This window comes from Doryrhamphus excisus, chromosome 8 (assembly GCF_030265055.1).
Source record: "Doryrhamphus excisus isolate RoL2022-K1 chromosome 8, RoL_Dexc_1.0, whole genome shotgun sequence".
Taxonomy (NCBI): Eukaryota; Metazoa; Chordata; class Actinopteri; order Syngnathiformes; family Syngnathidae; genus Doryrhamphus; species Doryrhamphus excisus.
In genome coordinates this window covers 15,199,625-15,220,617 of record NC_080473.1, presented here as the reverse complement: position 1 = coordinate 15,220,617, position 20,993 = coordinate 15,199,625, and the positions used below count along the sequence as shown (strand labels likewise).

Below are 20,993 nucleotides of genomic sequence, written 5' to 3'. Positions count from 1 at the left end.
AGACAGCTGGGATAGGCTCCAGCTTCCCCGAATGGGGCATTTTTAAGAGTCAAATTGCAAGTTGTACCGCACCCCAACCCGACAGTTCAACGCACCTCACCAGTGGAGCCTAGCCCACTATTTGAGAAGCCCACTATCCTGGACAAAAAACACACACGCACTGGAAAAACATGCAAACTTTCCACAGAGATGTGTGGGAATCCATAAAAATTGCATACTCATGCTAATTATGCAAATTAGACGATGACGTCATCTACCCTTCCACAGCTAGGATACAGCTGCCTTTGCACTGTAATAAACTATATCCTTAACACTTCATATGTATGTAATGTGAAAAATGCTAGGAGACCAGAGTTCGATTCCACCCTCGGCCATCTCTGTGTGGAGTTTGCATGTTCTCCCCGTGCATGCGTGGGTTTTTTCTCCGGGTACTCCGGATTCCTCCCACATTCCAAAAACATGCTAGGTTAATTAGCGACTCCAAATTGTCCATAGGTATGAATGTGAGTGTGAATGGTTGTTTGTCTATATGTGCCCTGTGATTGGCTGGCCACCAGTCCAGGGTGGACCCCGCCTCTCGTCCGAAGTCAGCTGGGATAGGCTCCAGCATGCATGGGTGGATGTTGTTTTTAACATTTTTAAGAGTCAAATTGTAAGTCGTACCACACCCCCTGCCCCCCGGTTCAAGGCACTCCCCCCCAGTGGAGCCTACCCCACTATTTGAGAAGCACTGAATCGGCCACAAAAATGCTGCTGGTATGATGGCAGACGACATATCCCAGATATAACGACACAATATACAGTGGAAATACACAATGACAAATGTGACGTGGTATTTTCGACAATGACATTTTTCTGGTGGATTGAGGAAAAAACAATAAATGTGAAATACAGTGAGCTTGTTAAATCCAGCTTTTTAAGGCCCGCCTATAATTTAAACAGCGTGGGTGTAAGCATCCATCCATGCATTTAGACTCAACGTCAGCCGGGTGTAAGCAGGTGTAGGTAAAATATATCAACAATTCTGCATGCTTCAATATCGCGGGAAGACTTCATGTTTCATGAGCAGATATTCCATCTTTTCACCGATAACGAATGCATTCGGGATTCCCACCACAGTTTAAAAGCAAAACAGGAAATAAGCATCATCATAAAAGTGGAATTAATATTGCATGACACAGCAGGCTAGAGTGCATTAGCTTTAATGCCGGAGCGCTAAACTATAAAATCAACTAACCAGGCAATGATGAATGCTATTATGACGGTGCATTAACATTAACATCCAAGGAGAAACTGGAATATGACTTGGAGTTGGTGCAGAGGGAGAAAGTAAGGCGAACAGGCACATCGCCAAAATCCTCCAGGGGACAAAGTGGAGATATATGGAGGTTGACAACAACAGATAATGCAAATATTTCTATGACCATAAATCTTTTTCTCTACATGTGTGATAGGCCTATTACTTCAGAGACCTTATCGGTGGTATCATTTGTGACGTGTTTCTCTCTTTGGCAAAGTTATAGTGCAGTCCTTTGAGTAGAAGAGAAAGTTAGCATCTGGACTCTACACACACACACACTAAAAAAAAAAAAAAGAAATTCTTGGGTTTTTCCAAAACCAGGGTGTCCGGGCAGTCATTATTGTGGAAGGTATTACACTTTCGTCCTTGTCAAGAGTCTGGCATTACAATTGAAACTCTGCTGATGATGACACAATTTTGCAACGAGAGTGCAGCATCTGACTTCCATATTGCGGTGCAATTATTGCTGACTTGCTATACAATGTTACATAAGCTGCCTCACACTGGAATAATATCCCTTCTCGACATCTTAGCTCGTCTTTATGAGAGAACGGATCATTATCAGATAACAAATCAAGCCGTAAAAAATTAAAGTTGGATTATTAAAATTGAACGGCTGAACTGGCGGAGGGTGCAAATTGATTATTGATAAGTAGATGGAGAGAACACTCCAGGGAATAAAGTCATGATACTCGAGCCACATTTGGTCAATAATGGACAGGGAAGCCATAGACTGTCACAGCAGTGTACGAGAAAAATAATTAATTCATTCGTGTCCCAGTTAGAAATGGTTTATCAAACATTAGAAGTATTGTTTGGATCGTCGTTATGGTGCAAAACGTACCCTACCGATTCCCATGATGAGTAGAACTGTGCTGGTTTTCTGCTCACCCCAGTTTACTTGGTCACTGTAGGTACTAAAAATCGATTAATTTCGCTTTTCATTTGTTTACGACCTTCTAAATGTTTTTTTTTTACATTATTAGAGCCATCTAGAATGAAATAACACCCCTATAGTCATCTTTACACCTGTATTATCCAATTAGTATACATAAAAAAAGAAAATAATTTATAATTTAAACTATTTTTTTTTTATTCACAAGCAGAGCAGAGTGAGCGGCGGACAGGAAGTGACGTTAGGGGTTCAGAGTTGAGTTTCCTCTTGCCGTGGATTGTTGTGCATGTTGTGTGATACTTTAAACCTGTAATAAAAGCCTGTTGTTACATACAACATTACAGTAATATTACTGGGACCAAGTAACTAGTGTAGTATGGTATACTACTATGGTTTTGAATACTTTACATTTGTATTTTAGTATTTGTATTTAGTCATTTTTATGCTTGTAAATGGTTCATTTCTGCAAGAAAACATGTAACATTACTTTAAATAAACATATTTTGGACTAATAATATGCCATATTCAAAGGCAAAGTCATTCATTTTCTACCGCTTATCTTGACGGGGGTTACGGCGGTGCTGGAGCCTATCCCAGCTGTCTTCGGGCGAGAGGCATTGTACACCCTGGACTGGTTGTCAAAGCAGCATGATTTATGAATTTATTTTTAAAAAAAACGTGATTGACCGAAAGTGCAAAGTAGCAAAAGGACGACTGTAAGAGTTAGTACCTCAAACATAAACGCTCCACAAAGTACAAACTTCAAATGGAAACTGTAAGAGCTTATGAAGGCTTTTCTCATCAATGTTTTGGCTGCTGTAATCTCTTTATGTGAGGAAGAAAGTGTTCTCTACCCAGGAAGCTATAGAGGAGATAGATAGAGGAGGATCAGTGCATAATAAACACCCCCCCCCCCTCTCCGCCCCCTCCCTCCCTGGCTCGCCTTATGACCACGTGTGATAAATGGGGGTAATCACTGCTGCTATAATTAAGTGTGTTTGACTTTGCCAAACTTGGAGTGTAATGTTGTTTGTAATAAAAAAATAGACTTGCTTCCTGTGACTCTTAATTTAATAGATGTACAGTATACTAGATATAAAGTGAGTGTTGTTGTATGTTTCACTTGCATATCTCACTCCAGCTGCAACTCAGTGGCGCAAACTAGATGCATGGAATAAATAAATACATTTTGACATTGTCAGAAATATGCATTTTTAAATGTATTTACCTTTTTTCATCCCGGTACCATTCAAATTCCGGTGTGGGCACAGCCGTGGCTTCACATAGCAGAGTCCCCATGCGGCCAATCTGGGCCTCCGAGCTCTGAGTTTTCTTTATTGTTGGAGGGTCTGCACAGTCACAGGACAATATAACATCAGTTACAGTTCTTTGTTTACCATATTTTTATTTTTTTATATTTTAAAACCCCGCTTGATTTGAGATACAATGGAGAAAATTGATTTTTTTAATTCATCTGTACAAACCACTGTATGAGTTGCTGCCACCGGCATTATTCAAAGCATTCAAAAAGTCCATGATATAAAATAAAAATAAAAATAAAAATAAAAATAAAAATAAAAATAAAAATAAAAATAAAAATAAAAATAAAAATAAAAATAAAAATAAAAATAAAAATATTTGAGAACCAGAACCAGCACCAGACAAAGAGTGGGTCAACGGACCCCAAAGAAGAGTCACCGAGGCCCCTTTCTGGAGCCAGACCTGGAGTTGCATCATGATGACGAGCATCTGCTGGGCAAGCCTACACCCACGGGGCCCGAAGAGAGAACATGTGGACCCCCTCCCATGAGTGGTGAGCTCAAAGGGGCCGGGTGAGCTGGGTGGCGTCTGCGGAAGCTGGGGCTCGGCAGGTGGAATGTCACCTTTCTGGTGGGGAAGGAAGCTGAGCTGGTAGGTGAGGTGGAGAAGTTCCAGATAGTTATTAGCTGGATTCACCTCGGGGGGTTCTGGAACTTAGACTTTATTCCACTCTGGTGTTGTCAGCAGAAAGAGGCAACAGTCGGGGGTGGCAATTGTGCTCAGGGTCAGGGTTTGTACACTAAAGTTTAACCAGGGGGGGGGATGGGTCCTGACTATTGTTTGCGCTTATACAACAAACTGCAGTTCAAAATACCCCCCCTGGCGTCCTTAGAAGGAGTACTGGAGAGTGATCCCAAGACCCCGAGGGTACTTAAACTTGGTTGACTCTTTTGTGATTTAGGATTATATAGTAAATAAACTTGACTTGACTCGGAACGTGGCAGAAAAAGGAGTCTGCCAGACGTTCCCAAACGACTCTCAAAATTGGGCCTACCAGATCTGACCGGTATCCAAAGTACCAAGTCACGACCAGGTGATCGGTTGACAGCTCCACCCTCTCTTCACCCGAGTGTCTAAAACTTGTGTCCGTAAGTCCGACGACTTCAATCATCAAACTGGTTGACTCTGGGAAGACTGGACACATTGGAGAGACTATGTCTCTCAACTGGTCTTGGAACGCCTCAGGATCTGTCAGGAGGAGCTGGACAAAGTGGCCAAAAAGAGGGAAGTCTGAGCTTCTTTGCTTGGGCTTCTTCGCCCGCAAACCCGACCTCGGATTAGCGGAAGATGAATGTATGTTATGAATAATATAATTAATGAATTACTTTTATTGGCGTTATCTCTGCAAAGGCGGGCTTTTTTAAACTGCACTCTAGAGATACCATTGTATTATGTATATGTAATTATGCGAGTATGTAGAATACAGATTGTTGCCTCTTCCATTCGGATATAAACACTCTATTGGTTCTCGTAAACCAAATGAGCCAATTAATTTTCCAAGTCAAGATAAACAAGCAATAAACCGCGTGTGAGTGTTTTTAGGCATAAACAGCTTCAGCAAACTTTTTTCTGCGGCTGCATGATGGACACATTTCCCTCAGGCGCTCCAGTGTCTCTGTAAGATATATAAGCTATGTGTTCCGAGAAAAGCACCGATGGATCAATCGGTTTTGCTGCACACAACCATATTTCACCGAAATAAGTCCAACATAAAAGTCGATTGACAAAGAGAGACGGACAAAAGAAAAGCTATGTCACGGATGACAGGTTCCTTTGTCATATACAGGATTGAAAAGCGGACACAGGTGAAAAGACGTATAAAGTAAATGATGTTAAATATGAATAAAAATATCAATACACTAGCAAGAGAAGACCACATGTGGTTCTTAGATTATTAGATAATGTGTCATATACATTTAACCTTCCTCTTGTGTTAGGGTCGGCACCGACCCGTTTTACATGTTAATGCATAAAAAGAATCACATAACATTTGTTTATTGCATCAAGGCTTTTTGACTTGTCAGGGAAACTCTATTTCAACCAAATAAAACATTACCAAATAATACATTTAAAATGGTCTGGTTGAAATTATGACCGCTGTGTTGTTAGGGGTGGTTTCGACCCGGTTATAATAATAATATGACTATAAAGCAATATTTTGAGCAGCAACTGATATCATAAGTGTACAATTAGCCAACACAATGCCAGCTCATCTTCCCATCATGTAAGCTTCAGGGGATTCTCATTTTGACCGCTTTTCCAGTATACATGTGAGGTGAATTCACTCATTTGATTGGCTGATTTCACATTTACAATTTGGATCATGGAAAGAATGGCAAGAAGTACAGTGAACCAAGATCTAGACCTGTTCTGCGTTTTCATTTCAGTTTATACTAAAGTTCTGTTGCTGAAAAAAATCACTTTTTCTACCTTTTCTTGACATTAATATATATCGGTCAAAATTGACCCTAACACTATAGATGTGGGATCAAGGGGAGTCTATATATATCACTATATTGACAGTTACTATGGTACCCATTATGTCATTGTATGGTCATATCACCTCATACTTCGGTACGAGGTACATTATTTAAAAAAACAAAAAACTAAAAAAAAACCTTAAACTGTATTATGGAAAGCAGGAAGTGAACAAATGTAACAGTTACTGATTGTAAAAGTACCAGATGGAGGGGTAGGATTTAATAAGCTTTGCTTCTTCCTACTCCTTTTGGACATGTGGAACTGGGAACTGATTATGGGATGCACTCAATTGTAATCTGATGCATGTTCAAATGAAATAAAACCATTACCATTACCATTACCATGTTTCTTTAGTGATTAATACTAAAATGAGAAAATAAATAAAACTAATTGATTTAACAGATATATTCTATAGCTCTCAGTAATAGCCAGGTAACAAAAGAACTTCAATTTATTAATATGATTCTTTTGAGGTTCATTTTAAAATTTTTGGAAATTGAAATCGAGGGGTATAGTGTCAAAAAAAAAGCTTACATGCTCACACCAAAATTATTAATGAGGAAGTCTAAGAAGGTAAACAAGCAAATTTGATGGTAACTTATTGTGTATTTTATAGCTGATTTAATACATGGGTCAAACCGACCCGTTAACATAAGAGATGATACCAGAAAGCGAACACAAGAGGAAGGTTAAGCAGCACCTGAATCAGAAAGGCCATTTGCTCAGAAAATCGCTTTCATTATTTCACTATGATAATCAGCCAACCAATAAAAAAAAAGACTACTTTTGGGCCTGACATGATGGTTTTTCAAAACAAGCTTCTATGTCTCATTAAATGCAAATGAAAATGATGATTTATTGCAAAGAAACCGCAAAATGAGTTCCAATCAGAGTTACATTCATCTGAACAGGACTGAAGTGTTCTACACAATACTCATGATGCAGACCCTCCCACGTTATGTTGTTCAAATCCCAACCTTTTCCTCCCTCCATTGCTTTTATTTGACATACGTAGGTAAGAATGCTGATCAGGGCTTCCGACCCCAGTCCGTGGTTACTTACAGTTGACGATCACGTTGACATATTTCACATCCGGCGTGGCGACATCATTGCTGGCCTTGCATTCATAACGACCTGCTTGGTTTCGCATGATTCCGATGATGTCCAGGTACTCCTCGCCTTCCAGCGGCTCTGCTGCACAGAAAGAGAAAAAAAGGACATTAGATAAATGAGTTTTTTCCACTTCCACCAGCTAGAAACCACTACTCATGTGAAGAGCCGGTGTGGGTGAAAAGCCACGACGAGCCCTGATTCATCCTTGGTGATATGCATTCAAATATTCTTTCAATGTGGAAAAATTCGCAGTTGAGAGAGAATAATAGTATGGCTGAATACCTATGTTTCATATTTAAGTGCACAATAAGCTGTAATACTGTATCCTCTGCTTTACATTATGAAGGATGGCATCATTAAAATGAAGATGATGCACGTTTTTTACACATTGATCATTACTTTAATCATTAATGAATCATTAATTGTAATCATTAGCGACATTAGGCCGTGTATAGGCTGAACAAAAACATCTCATTTGGAATGATGTGTAATGTCGTATGTCTATGTGCTGTAGAAGCATCATTTTGTTCAAAAGTCATTTATTTAATCAATATTATAATGTAATATTATAATATATTATAATATATTATAATTATATATTATATAATTATTTATATATTATAAATAATATAATATAATATTATCATATTATATTATAATGTATAATGTATAATATTAAATGATTAAAATTTATTTTCAAAGTAATTAATCGTGATTAATCACCTTTGTGACTATGTGTGAAATATGCCCCTTTGTATTGTATTTTATTAACTGCAAGCTTCACAGCTCTAAATTAACTGAAAATCTCAGTCAGGGGTGTGCAAACTACGGCCCCGGGACCACATCCGCCCCACCAAGCATTTGAATGCGGCCCAACAGTTGCTTCCAAAGTATTTAATATAAACTTTTAACATACAAGCTAGCAAAATGACTTGCAAGTCGTTAGAGTCCAGACGACTGCCTCACTCACGGTGACACAAATCAACAAATATGGTAATGGTAATGGTAATGGTAATGGTAATGGTTTTATTTCATTTGAACATGCATCAGATTACAATTGAGTGCATCCCATAATCAGTTCCCAGTTCCACATGTCCAAAAGGAGTAGGAAGAAGCAAAGCTTATTAAATCCTACCCCTCCATCTGGAACTTTTACAATCAGTAACTGTTACATTTGTTCACTTCCTGCTTTCCATAATACAGTACTCACTGTCCAGCCATCCATTTTCTATACCGCTCTTGCCTGAAGACAACTGGGATAGGCTCCAGTGAGGATAAGCGGTAGAAAATGATGGACATACAGCATAACCTTCAGCTAAATAGCTATCAGACAGTGTTTGTCGTGACATAAAATACTTGTCGGACAGCGACTGTCGTACAAATTTGGGGTAGCAAGCCAATCATACGCACCCTTGCCCACTTTCCAAATGTGTCACCAATGTTGTTTCTTAGCTAAAACTTGCCGCGTACAAAGAGCCAGAAAAGACATTGATGAAGACGTAAATGTTAAGACTGCCAATGTGTTGCCATGGTAATCCGATCTATTCATCTGAATTCCGGATAATAGGGGTGAGAGAGAACACACCATGAGGTACAAGGACCCAAAAAGAAGAACAGAGCGGTGGAGATAATTTAAATGAAAGATGTGCGGAAGCAACTGGGTTCTTCGTTTAATCGGGCAATTTAACTGTCAATGATTTCACCCGGTGTGTTGCGAAAGCGATATCATCAAAGCGTGATGGACGTGATTGACTCTCCGAGGAAATATTTAATGACAATGCAACATTTGCCACATCTTTGTCGGCACACGCAGGAGAATACAACTTCCTGCATATGAAGTGTATATTATCTATTTAATGAAGTGTAATGAAGACAGATTAGGTAATCCTGTCCGAAGGGAATTCCGTGTGCGTGTGGCGTATATGTGTGCAAGCGAGGTACGCGGTGGCTTAATGTCGCTACGGTTTGGAGCGAGCATGCACGAATGGGCAGAAAGACACCTTGAAGGTTTCCAGCAGGCATTGAAGACAGTGACTAAAGGGAGCGCATTGCAAAAGCTTCATGAAGCCTTCCATTACACAGATTGACATCTATATTATACTGCTAAATCTGGCTGGAGGACAAACAATCACTTTTTGCTCAGTGAGGAGACTCGGTTTAAAGTTGCAACGCAGAATAAACAACAGGACATGACCTTCGACCATTACCGGGGGCCGACCGGCTATTATTTTCCCGGTGGGCTATTTCTGTTTTTACTTTCAAAAATACAGTTGTCCACTACACTAAAGGACTAAACATCATGTGAGTGTACGTTGCTGCAGTTGACAGGTCAGGCTTTTCGCTCGATGGACAGCGTTCTGGACTCTCGTACTGCTGAGCCCAGATGAAACAGCGCTCCACACTATTTGAATACAATCCATATTGACTTGACAATTATTGACTTAATTGCTTTTATGGGGTAAAAACTTTAAAACTATAACTACAAAAGCAATCTTAACTCGCTAAATGTACTGCAAAAAAGGTCAGTAAGGATAATTCATAATGCCGCCTTATAGAGAACATACTAACGCCTTATTTCTAAAATCACAAATACTTCAACTTGCTGATATAGTTCATCTTCAAACAGCTAAAATAATGCATAACACTAAAAATAACCAATTAACTAAAAATGTCATCCAATACTTCTCTACAAGAGAGGAGAAATATGATCTCAGGGAAGAAGTACATTTGAAACACTTCTATGCTAGGACTACGTTATGCTAGCCATAGCATTTCAGTATGTGGAATCAAACTATGGAATGGATTGAGTAAGGAAATCAAACAATGCACAACGATGAGCCAATTCAAGAAACAATACAAGCAGTTGATGTTTGCTAAATACAAGGATGAAGAGTCTTGAACCAGTCATGATGTGCTATATATATCACTATATTGACACGCACTATGGTACCCATTATGGCATTGGATGCTCATATAATCTCCTACTTCGGTACGGGACAAAAAAATTACAAAATTTAAAAATGAAAAGAAAAAAAAAACTATATTAGGAAAGCAGGAAGTGAACAAATGTAACAGTTACTGATTGACAAAAAATTACAAAATTAAAAAATAAAAAAAAAATTAAACGATTAGGAAAGCAGGAAGTGAACAAATGTAACAGTTACTGATGGGATGCACTCAATTGTAATCTGATGCATGTTCAAATGAAATAAAACCATTACCATTACCATTACCATTACCATTACCATTACCATTACCATTACCATTACCATTACCATTACCGTTACTTGTGTGTGGACAAAACATGGAGGTGAAGGACGGACGACGTAATGCACTGTACTTCCCCGATGGGACACATTTACAGCGTACACTTAAACATGAAGCCTCTCTGACAGCTCGTCTCGACTGCCATTATTTCGAAGCGGTGACAAGAAATCAGATGGAATGTTAAACTTGTCTTTCACCTCGATGCGGGTGTCTGCTTCCATTTATTTTTCCGCCACTCCTTAATTTGGTATGCAGTTTGACATGAAGCAATTCCAGCAAGACAATGCATTTAGTTGTTTTTACAACACATTAACGTGCAGAAAGCCGGATGCTTTGGGAGTTGGCAGCATCAGCAGCTTGAAAGAAAAGGGATGAATTAAAGGTCCTGGAAGAAGCACACTTCTCCTAAGTGGCTGCTGGATCTAAATTTGCATGGCACAGGCAGGTTTAGGCTGCCGTGCAAGTTTTTCCACATCAATTTGTGAACTCTGAAGACATGCAGGAGGAGCGGCGGTGGCAAGCGAACATGTGCCTTGCCACCAGGAGTCAAAGCAGGCATGGAAGAGGGGCGGGGTGGGGTGGGGTGATAGCGTGGAGGCTGTGAAACACAAACCGGCCAATTCTGTTAGGGAAATAAATATAATCATTTGCATATCCTCATGCATCATTCATCAGTATTATTTCTCCACTGTGCGAAACACTGCATTTAGTTTGCAAATGCTAATTTATGTTAAGCAGCTGACTTGATAGTTGGGTTACATGAAAGACTTTTTTTTCCTGTATTTGTTTGTATACGACCATAACATACACATCCCTCGGGAACTTTAACTGTGCATGTGTGTATCTTTATCAAATGCATACACGGTCTTCTATCAGTGTGACTGAAAGGATGGGTCATCACTTAATTACTTGCTGACTGTCCTCATCAAACATTCGTCATTGTGGTGATAATAAAAACTCCGCTGGAAGCTTAATTATAATATCATGGCGAGCATGTCCCTTATAGCAAAAATGCCATGAATTGCAAATACATCAACAGTGTGAGTCACATTTTAACTGATAATACTGCTGACATAATACTATGGAGGCTTTAAGAAATAAATACTACATGCACTATCATCACGCGGGTCGTTGGGATGCTGGAGCCTATCCCAACTGTCTTTGGGCAAGAGGCGGGCTATACCCTGGACTGGTGGCCGGCCAATCACAGGGCACATATAGACAAACAACCATTCACACTCACATTCATACCTATGGACATTCTTTCGTTTGTTCGTTCGTTCGTTCGTTTTTGCCTTCCTTCCTTCCTTCCTTCCTTCCTTCCTTCCTTCCTTCCTTCCTTCCTTCCTTCCCTCCCTCCCTCCCTCCCTCCCTCCCTCCCTCCCTCCATTCCTTCCTTCCTTCCTTCCTTTGTTCGTTTGTTCGTTTGTTCGTTCGTTCATTCATTTTCTACCACTTATCATCACAAGGGTCGTTGGGATGCTGGAGCCTATCCCAGCTGTCTTTGGGCAAGAGGCAGGCTACACCCTGGACTGGTGGGCCAGCCAATCACAGGGCACATATAGACAAACAACCATTCACACTCACATTCATACCTATGGACATTCATTCGTTCGTTCGTTCGTTCGTTCATTCATTCGTTCATTCATTCGTTCATTCATTCGTTCATTCATTTTCTACCGCTTATCATCACGCAGGTTGTTGAGATGCTGGAGCCTATCCCAGCTGTCTTTGGGCAAGAGGCAGGCTACACCCTGGACTGGTTGCCGGCCAATCACAGGGCACATATAGACAAACAACCATTCACACTCACATTCATACCTATGGACAAGATTCTTAAAAAATCATGAGCTGTCAACAACTATATAACATGTTCTATTTAAAATAAAAAAAAATCACCTTGGGGCCCCCTCTCGGGCAGCTGTTGCCACCCCAGCTCTAAAACCTGAACTGACTCAAGAACATTTGGAGATGCTTCCTTCTTATTGTTCAACACCACCAGTGTAATATTTACTGCTGGTCTGTATATAGCATGCGATAAACATAACATAGACTTTTTACATAAACAATTTGCTGTCGGTGCTGAACCCGACAAGATATCAGTTGCTGCTTTTTCAACTGAGAAATGATACGCATAGAAGAGCTGTGAAGTAGTCTGTTTTTCTGAACCATATCTTCATGCTCTCAAATTGTTACACTCTCTACTTCTGCTTTGATACGAGTACGCATTCATAGAGCTTTTTGTCTGGCGGTTTATTGTACGATTCTGTACACTGCTGAGGTATTCCAATGAGTCAGTATAAGAACAGAACCACAGGCTACTTTTTAGCCAAGGTAATAAAATGCTCAGTGTAGTTTTTGAGTATTTAGTACCATTCACACTCACATTCATACCTATGGACAATTTGGAGTGGCCAATTAACCTAGCATGGTTTTGGAATGTGGGAGGAAACCGGAGTACCCGGAGAAAACCCACGCATGCACGGGGAGAACATGCAAACTCCACACAGAGATGCTCGAGTGTGGACTCGATCTCGGGTCTCCTACCTGCGTGCTAACCACTCTCCAACCGTGCAGCCTCAGCATATTCATTCATTCATTTTCTACCGCTTTTCCTCACAAGGGTCACGGGTATGCCAGAGCCTATCCCAGCTGCCTTCGGGCGAGAGGCGGGGTACACCCTGGACTGGTGGCCAGCCAATCACAGGGCACATATAGAAAATTCAACTTTATTTATATAATGTCAAATCACAACCGTCTCATGGCACTTTACACATGAAGTTCATAGGAAAAAAACCTCTGGGGAACCTTGGACAAAACCCAGACTCTGTGGGGCGGCTATCTGTCTCGAGCGGTTGGGTTGAGATACAAAAATAAGTACAACCCCCCGCCCCCACACACAAAAAAATATATACAAACAATAAATACAGAAATAAATTAAAAAGTAAATACAAAAATTACAAGTTATGGCAAACTCAAGGAACTAATCTGTCTATGGTGTCCCATTCTTCACAGAAACTAAGTCAGTAAACTAGACTAAAAGTCTGGCCGTACAATAATGGAGACAGTGTAGACTGAGAAAACCCACTCATGCACGGGAGAACATGCAAACTCCACACAGGGTGGAATCAAACTCGGGTCTCCTAGCTGTGTGGCCTGCGTGCTAACCACTCGCCAACAGTGCAGCCTCAGGATATTCATTCATTCATTCATTTTCTACCGCTTTTCCTCACGAGGGTCGCGGGGGGTGCTGGAGCCTATCCCAGCTGTCTTCGGGCAAGAGGCGGGCTACACCCTGGACTGGTGGCCAGCCAATCACAGGGCACATATAGACAAACAACCATTCACACTCACATTTTGTGGGAGGAAACCAGAGTACCCAGAGAAAACCCACACATGCACGAGGAGAACATGCAAACTCCACACAGAGATGGCCGAGGGTGGAATTGAACCCTGGTCTGCCTTAGGATATTATATATATAAAAAATATCCAAAGTGCTGAGTCGGTGTAGTGGTGTGACTTTAAGCAACGTGAGTGAGATCTACTGCTCAGTCAGACCCATCGATGAATCCATCAGGCCGACCAAAAGCGAGCCAAACTGCTGTCACCACGATCATGGTGTATCTGTAGGCTGTTCTCAGCATACCTGGCAACCCTCCTGTTTCCACCTGGGAAACTACACTATTTTGCCCTTCTTTCCCGGCATGCCCCCGCATGGTCTCTTGTAGTTGAACTTTTACACTATAGAAATGATGGATGCTATTTATTTGTACAGGTTTGACACAGCCGGAGACCTGCGGGGGAGGTTTGAGCGGATTACTTTGAGCAGGATACGTTAGCACCTTACTCGACACTCAACATTTATTTACACCATGAGGAAGTTCAGTGAGGAACACGTCCATACCACGTCCACATACAAGTGTATGTGAGCTGCATGTGTAGCTGCATTGTCCTCATTGGAGAGCAAGACAAAGCACAAACGCAACAAAATACCGAAGTGAGTGAAAAGTGAGGATGATTGATAGATGAGTTATAAAGAAATAAGCGGCACAGAGGATGATTTCCAGACGAGGTGATAATCCAGGGGGGACTTTTACTGAGCCCTGTCTTGGAACATGGCCGGCACCGCTGCGGCCCGGTTTAGCAGGGATGTCAAGGGCACTCAGCATCAAAAACTCTGAAAGCACGCCCTGCCAAGAGCTATTCTAAAAGGGTTATGACTTCAATATTCAGCTGTATCATAGAGCATAATAGTTTGGGCTGTGGTCCAAATCAGTACATCTTTGCAGATGTCTTTTGTAGCCGTGGTAGGGATTCCGAGCTTAGTCAGTTGAATTGCTCGAGAGTTGCCGTACGACTTGCTCAAGGACACGGCCTCAACAAACATGACTGATGATAGACACTTAACAAGTGTTGAGGGATTCAAACCGTTTTCCAACTATGTGACGCTTTTTTATAGAATGAAGATGAAGTGACTGCTTATGACATGAATTTAAATGGTCTGACGTCTTTCTTTACAAGATGCTGACATGTGTGGTCGTGTCTTTGCTCGAGTCCATCAAAGGTTCAGTCGTGTCCCCCGCGGCATTAGATGACCAGAGAGGTTAAGATGCATAAATGGGTATAGATGTTTCTATAACTAATGATAAGAATAGCTGTCCATTAGCATAAAAAACCCTGTCCACACCATGTACTCTTTTTTTCTTCCTTTATTCCTTTTCTCCTTGCCTAAGGATCATAAAGCTTTTTTCACTTGCTCCACTCTGCATGGCTCCTTTCTATGCTGTGCAATACCAGAATCAACCAGAGTGAAATATCATTCTCAAACGTGTTTGACTTCTATTTTGGTGGCCTACGAGGTACCCACTAAGGAACTGACCGGCGGCTCCATCAGGACCCCTAGTGTGCTCGGCAGGGAGGCACCATTCTACCACCAGCCAGGAGAGTCTCTCTCTGACCTTTTAGCATTCATTCCGAGTGGTTAAAAAAGCAGAGATAGATTCCGGCACGATAGCAGCTGTATGAACAACAAAGTCTAAAGTGGTGCTAAAGTGGTTGGTACACTTGACAATGCAGTAATCCCTCATTTATTGCGGTTAATTGCTTCTAGACCTGACCGTAGGTAAGTAGGATTCAACAGGGTTACATTATTGTATTATTGTACATTATTGTAATGTATTGTGGTACATCGCCATGGTAAAGGAAAATCCATCACACTTTGGAAATGATTGTTTTTTAAACGTGAAAACAATATACAGTGTATGAATAATACTACTACTACTAATAATAATAATTACGTGAAAACAATATACAGTGTATGAAAAAAAATAATAATAATGATAATAATTACGTGAAAACAATACAGTGTATTAATAATAATAATAATAATAATAATAATAATAATAATGATGTATGAATAATAATAATAACAATTATGTGAAAACAATATTCTGTGTATGAATAATAATAATAATAACAATAATAATAATCATTTCATCATTTTCTACCGCTTTTTCCTCACAAGGGTCGCGGGGGTGCTGGAGCCTATCCCAGCTGTCTTCGGGCCAGAGGCGGGGCACACCCCAGACTGGTGGCCAGCCAATCACAGGGCACATATAGACAAACAACCATTCACACTCACATTCATACCTATGGACAATTTGGAGTGGCCAATTAACCTAGCATGTTTTTGGAATGTGGGAGGAAACCGGAGTACCCGGAGAAAACCCCGCATGCACGGGGAGAACATGCAAACTCCACACAGAGATGGCCGAGGGTGGAATTGAACCCTGGTCTCCTAGCTGTGAGGTCTGTGCGCTAACCACTAGACCGCCGTGCCACCCAATTATAATAATAATAATAGTAATAATAATAACAATAATAATTCCGTGAAAACAATATACAGTGCATGAAAAAAAATAATTCTGTGAAAACAATATACAGTGTATGAATAATAATAATAATACTACTACTAATAATAATAATACTACTAATAATACTACTACTACTACTACTACTACTACTACTACTACTACTACTACTAATAATAATAATAATAATAATAATAATAATAATAATAATAATAATAATAATAATAATAATAATAATAATAATAATAATAATAATAATAATAATAATAATATGTGCCATATCAGTGGTGCCCATTGCGGAAATCCTTAAGGTAACGTAATCTTCCCAAGGTCTTCAGAATCAAATTCGTAGACATCCTGGTCGTTAAAAAGGCTGTGTTTTTTTTAATTTTTCCTCAAAGCCAGCTTTCAGGTCCCCAGTTCTGACTGTACAGACTGAAGATGGCAGATGGGAAAGAGGCAGAACGAGCTCTTATAAAATGCACTTCTGCCACCTTGTGGCCGTCTTTTCATCTTAAAACTGCACCAAACATCATTGTGGAGTTGCATCATCACCTCTCATGCAAAAAATGTAAAATATGTATAAATAAGTCTTTGTTGTACATTCCAACTTTTGGAAATTTCTAAACTGTGCAAGGTTTTGCGGCTCCAGACTATTTATTTTTATTTTTTTACTGGAAAAGGAGGCAAAAGTGCTCTTTTGATGCTAAAAGTTGCTGACTCCTTCATTAGACAGTCAATGCCAGAATCAGGGTGATGTATAAAATGGTACTTGAATAACAAGTGACAATTGTTCCAGTGCTGTTTAAAAAGAAAAATCATTTTTTTTACAGTCTATTGCCATGACATTCGGTACATTTATAAGCATTAAAAAGCCTAATTTTTGCATAAAAGCTAGCTTTGTAACATGCATATAAACACCTAATGAGATTGTGTTTGGCTTTGAGGTTAGCATACCTGCATTGTACGAAACTAGTTCTCTAGAGCACACGCTGATACTTCAACACTTTGACCAAAACATATCATGAATTGTAAAAACTAAAAGGTGATACCATAAAAAAAAAGACACTAGTACTTTGTACTTTGATGTTAGGAATGACAGAGCTGTATTACATACAAAAACTTGTAAAAGTCTGAACTTTTTGAGCACGGCAGCCCACGTCATGTCGTTTCTTCAAATCTGACACCCGTCTATATTTAAAGACCTCGTTAGCTGAGCAAGTTTTTGTTATTGCCCAGACAGGCGAAGGAGCACTGCGGGGAGACCCCAGGCTGCCAGACATCATTATCTCTCTCTGCACCCCCCCCCACATGCTATCATACTGGCTTCGACACATGGATCCTGGGGAGATACCGTAACAACAAAACAACAACACTGTAACAACAGTTGTTTTGTTTGCAAATAGCGTGGAGCCAACAACGCCCGAGTGGACTTTCAGGAATCCAGCCTGCTCGTTCACATATGGAATAAAGAATGAGGAATTATTGACAGGGGAGCTGCCTGGTAGTTCTGCATTTGAATCTCAACTCTAATCTCTCGTTTTGGAGTGTCCATGTTTTCTCAATGCTTGCATGGCTTTATTAGTTTCCTCACACATTCCAAAAGAAATGCCAGGTTGATTGCAGACACCAAAGGGGCAAGCACAACTATTTTGTATATATATTCTTGGAAAAAGCTGATTGGATAATTTTGCAGTGTCTATAGTATATGTGTCTCTCATCTCAGTAATGTATAAATTACTTATCTTACCAATATCTGATATTGTAACTTTTATTTATGATACCAATATAGACAGAAGCTCTTCCCTCAAACTAATATCAGGTAAAAAAAATAAACATAAACACATACTACAATATGTAGTGTAAGTTATGGAAAAAGTGTTATATTTACTTTACTCTATGCCCTCCTACTGTCAACAAGTAAGACATTAATATTGTTAATAAATTAACATAAGAATCCAATGAAATAATGCTGGCAATGGTACAATTTGTAAAGCTGCACATTTCCATGCGGCACAAACATCGGTATAAAGTGCAAAGGATGAAATTCAGTTAGTGACATTATGGGTTGATTCAGCAGGGATCACATGAAAACAGCATGAATGAAACATATTCAATTTGAAGTATTGAAGGCTGAAAATTGAATATTTACAATCCAAAGCAAAAACTTTACAACATTACTGAGCTAGCAGACTTGGCCGTCAGTGTCATTATTGGCAGAAGAAACGATTAACTAATGTCATTTTTATGCCAATTTTGGCTGATTATATCAGTCGACTGATATAATATCAGTGAAGTGATTATATTATCAGACATCTCTATTATGGATAAATGAAAGAATCAATGAGTTTGACGGTGGTCTGTAAAGGACATGACGAGAATGCAATCATATCAAATGCATATGTCCAAACTCTTTCAAAATCATATTGTACTTTGGACATTTTTATTCAAGTCTTACATAAATCTCACATTAAGGAATGGTTGAGTTGAGAGCTGAGAGTTGGATATGTTCCTAATAAAAATATATTTGAACATTCATTTATACCATCTACGTCAGGTGTCTCAAACTCAATTTACTTGGGGGCCACTGGAGCTCGGGTCTGGGTGAGACTGGGCCGCATCAGGTTTTCCAAAAAAAAACGCAAAACCCAATTTTCTACAAGAAAAGCTCTGATAAAACATTCCACTGTTCTCAAATATCTTACTTTTTATTTTTCTACACAAAATAAGATGAAAAATAAACTTAAATAGCCAAAAACTTACCACTTCCACACGGATAGGGAGGATAACTATTAACAGTTATTTAACCTTTAACATGAACATTAATCAAACGTAATAATTTTTTCTGGGTACATGATACCATACAGCATCCATATCAAACTTTCATATCAAGGCGGGGGCCTCAAACTAGTGTCCTGCGGGCCACATTTGGCCCGGGGGCCGCGTGTTTGAGACCCCTGATCTACGTTATGAAATACTGTGATTTTGTGTAGGCCAGAATCCAGAATGACAGACTCGATGATGAGTGCTGAATGGATGTTTTTTTGTATGTTTTTTTTTACCTGAGGGGTTGAGAAGCCGCCAAGTGATTAGCGGGTCCGGCCTGCCGCTGGCCAAGCAGCTGAGTGTGACATTGCTGCCCTCATTCACCGTCATGTCTTCTGACATCTTGTAGATGTTGGCTGGAACTGCAGACAAAAAAACAATACAACTGCTGTTTATGTAAATGCATCATTTGACATTACAAAGCTTTGGAAAAATGTTGCCTTTCTTTGTCCATTTGTTTTTCACAGTTACGAAAAAGGTTTTACCACTCAGACTTTTCCATTACAATTAGTGCTGCTTGATGGCGCCAGCTGCTTTAAGCTGCTAACATCTACAAATGCTTGGCTATGAACAATGATGGAATCAAAAAAAAAAAAAAAAAGTTAACCTTGAGTCTCTTAGTGAAAAGAAGACTTCTGAAAACTGCCGTGGAGTTTTAGTTTTTCCAAACACTTTCAAAGCTCTTTGAGATGCTCACACTTAAACTTTCACTAGATCTCCTATTCCAGACCTTTTAATCTCCAGAAAGAAATTTAAAGTGAAATTATGGTAAATTTGTGTGAGTACACTGTATTCAAAATTAGCCTGGGATTATTCCACCTGAAGATTTGATCTTCCTGAAACGGCGGTTATTTTTCCAAGTGCGTCAGCAGCTAAGATGCAATATATTGGCTGGGACGTAGAGAACATATATCATTGTTTTTACAAGCTGTGGGGGGGAACTGGCAGGGAAATATATATCATGTATGCACATATTACACCAGAATGATCTATCACTTTGATTTTGAAGAATAGGGAAACATAAATAAAGGGTATAAATGAAGACTATTTTTTAAAAAACTGTGACAGGAGGTAGTTTAATCCCTGGATATGAGACACTATTTGCATCGATTATACCGTCACTTCTGTTGGTTTGCATGCAATTTAATTAAATTCTTAACGCATAACATTTTATGCTCAGGGTGTGAATCGAATAAATATTACCAACATTCAAATAATTGGACTTTCAGGTGATAATTGAACATTAAAGCAAGTTTAAAACAAAATGCAAAAAGCGTTTGTACTACAGTACATCAGTACATATAAGTATTTACTCTACTTACAGCACATTTGTCATTAAAAATAGGAAAAATGAATACACTAACCGTTGTTTTCTCAGTTTCTTGTTAATTTTAATGCCTGCTACAAATAAAGCTACATTTGTTTTTGACAAATTTAATGATCACAACAACAATAAGAGTTTACAGTAATTTATCAGTTTTTTATTGATTTTACAACTAAAGTGATTATTAACAAGAAAACCGTGGAAATGGATATATACAGTATCAGCTCTTAAATTAAACTCTTATAAGCTATTTTTGCTGCCATTGATATATTTGTATATCAATACAATTTACAAGAAACAGAAAACACAAAGTTCTCCAATATTTTTTTCCATGACTGGATATTCTTTATTTGAATACTACACACAAAAATAGTAGTTTGTGCCTATTGTTAATTCTAATGAACGAGACAACAACAAAAAAATCAGCGAGGAAATGTCCGCAACCAAATTGATGGGTGAAATAATTAAATACAATAAATACAATAACATTGTTCCTTAAGGTAAGAAGTTAATATTGGTCTTGCAATAGTGGTTTTACCAGATAGAGCCTCAATACACCAACCCAGGTAAGCCAAACCGATTTGTACTATTTGGTG

At 39.4% G+C, this 20,993-nt stretch overlaps 1 protein-coding gene across 4 annotated transcripts in view; it reads right to left on the bottom strand.

Moving 5' to 3' along the window:
* lsamp (limbic system associated membrane protein) overlaps window positions 1-20,993 on the bottom strand; it is a 282,520-nt gene that overhangs the window by 11,272 nt on the left and 250,255 nt on the right. For 3 of the 4 annotated variants that reach the window (XM_058080762.1, XM_058080763.1, XM_058080760.1), the window contains 3 exons: window positions 19,310-19,435; window positions 7,059-7,190; window positions 3,424-3,544 (listed from right to left, as the gene is read on the bottom strand). In XM_058080762.1, the coding sequence (XP_057936745.1) occupies window positions 3,424-3,544; window positions 7,059-7,190; window positions 19,310-19,435 (379 nt within the window). The remainder of the gene's footprint in view (window positions 1-3,423; window positions 3,545-7,058; window positions 7,191-19,309; window positions 19,436-20,993) is intronic. The other variant, XM_058080761.1, reaches the window with a different exon arrangement.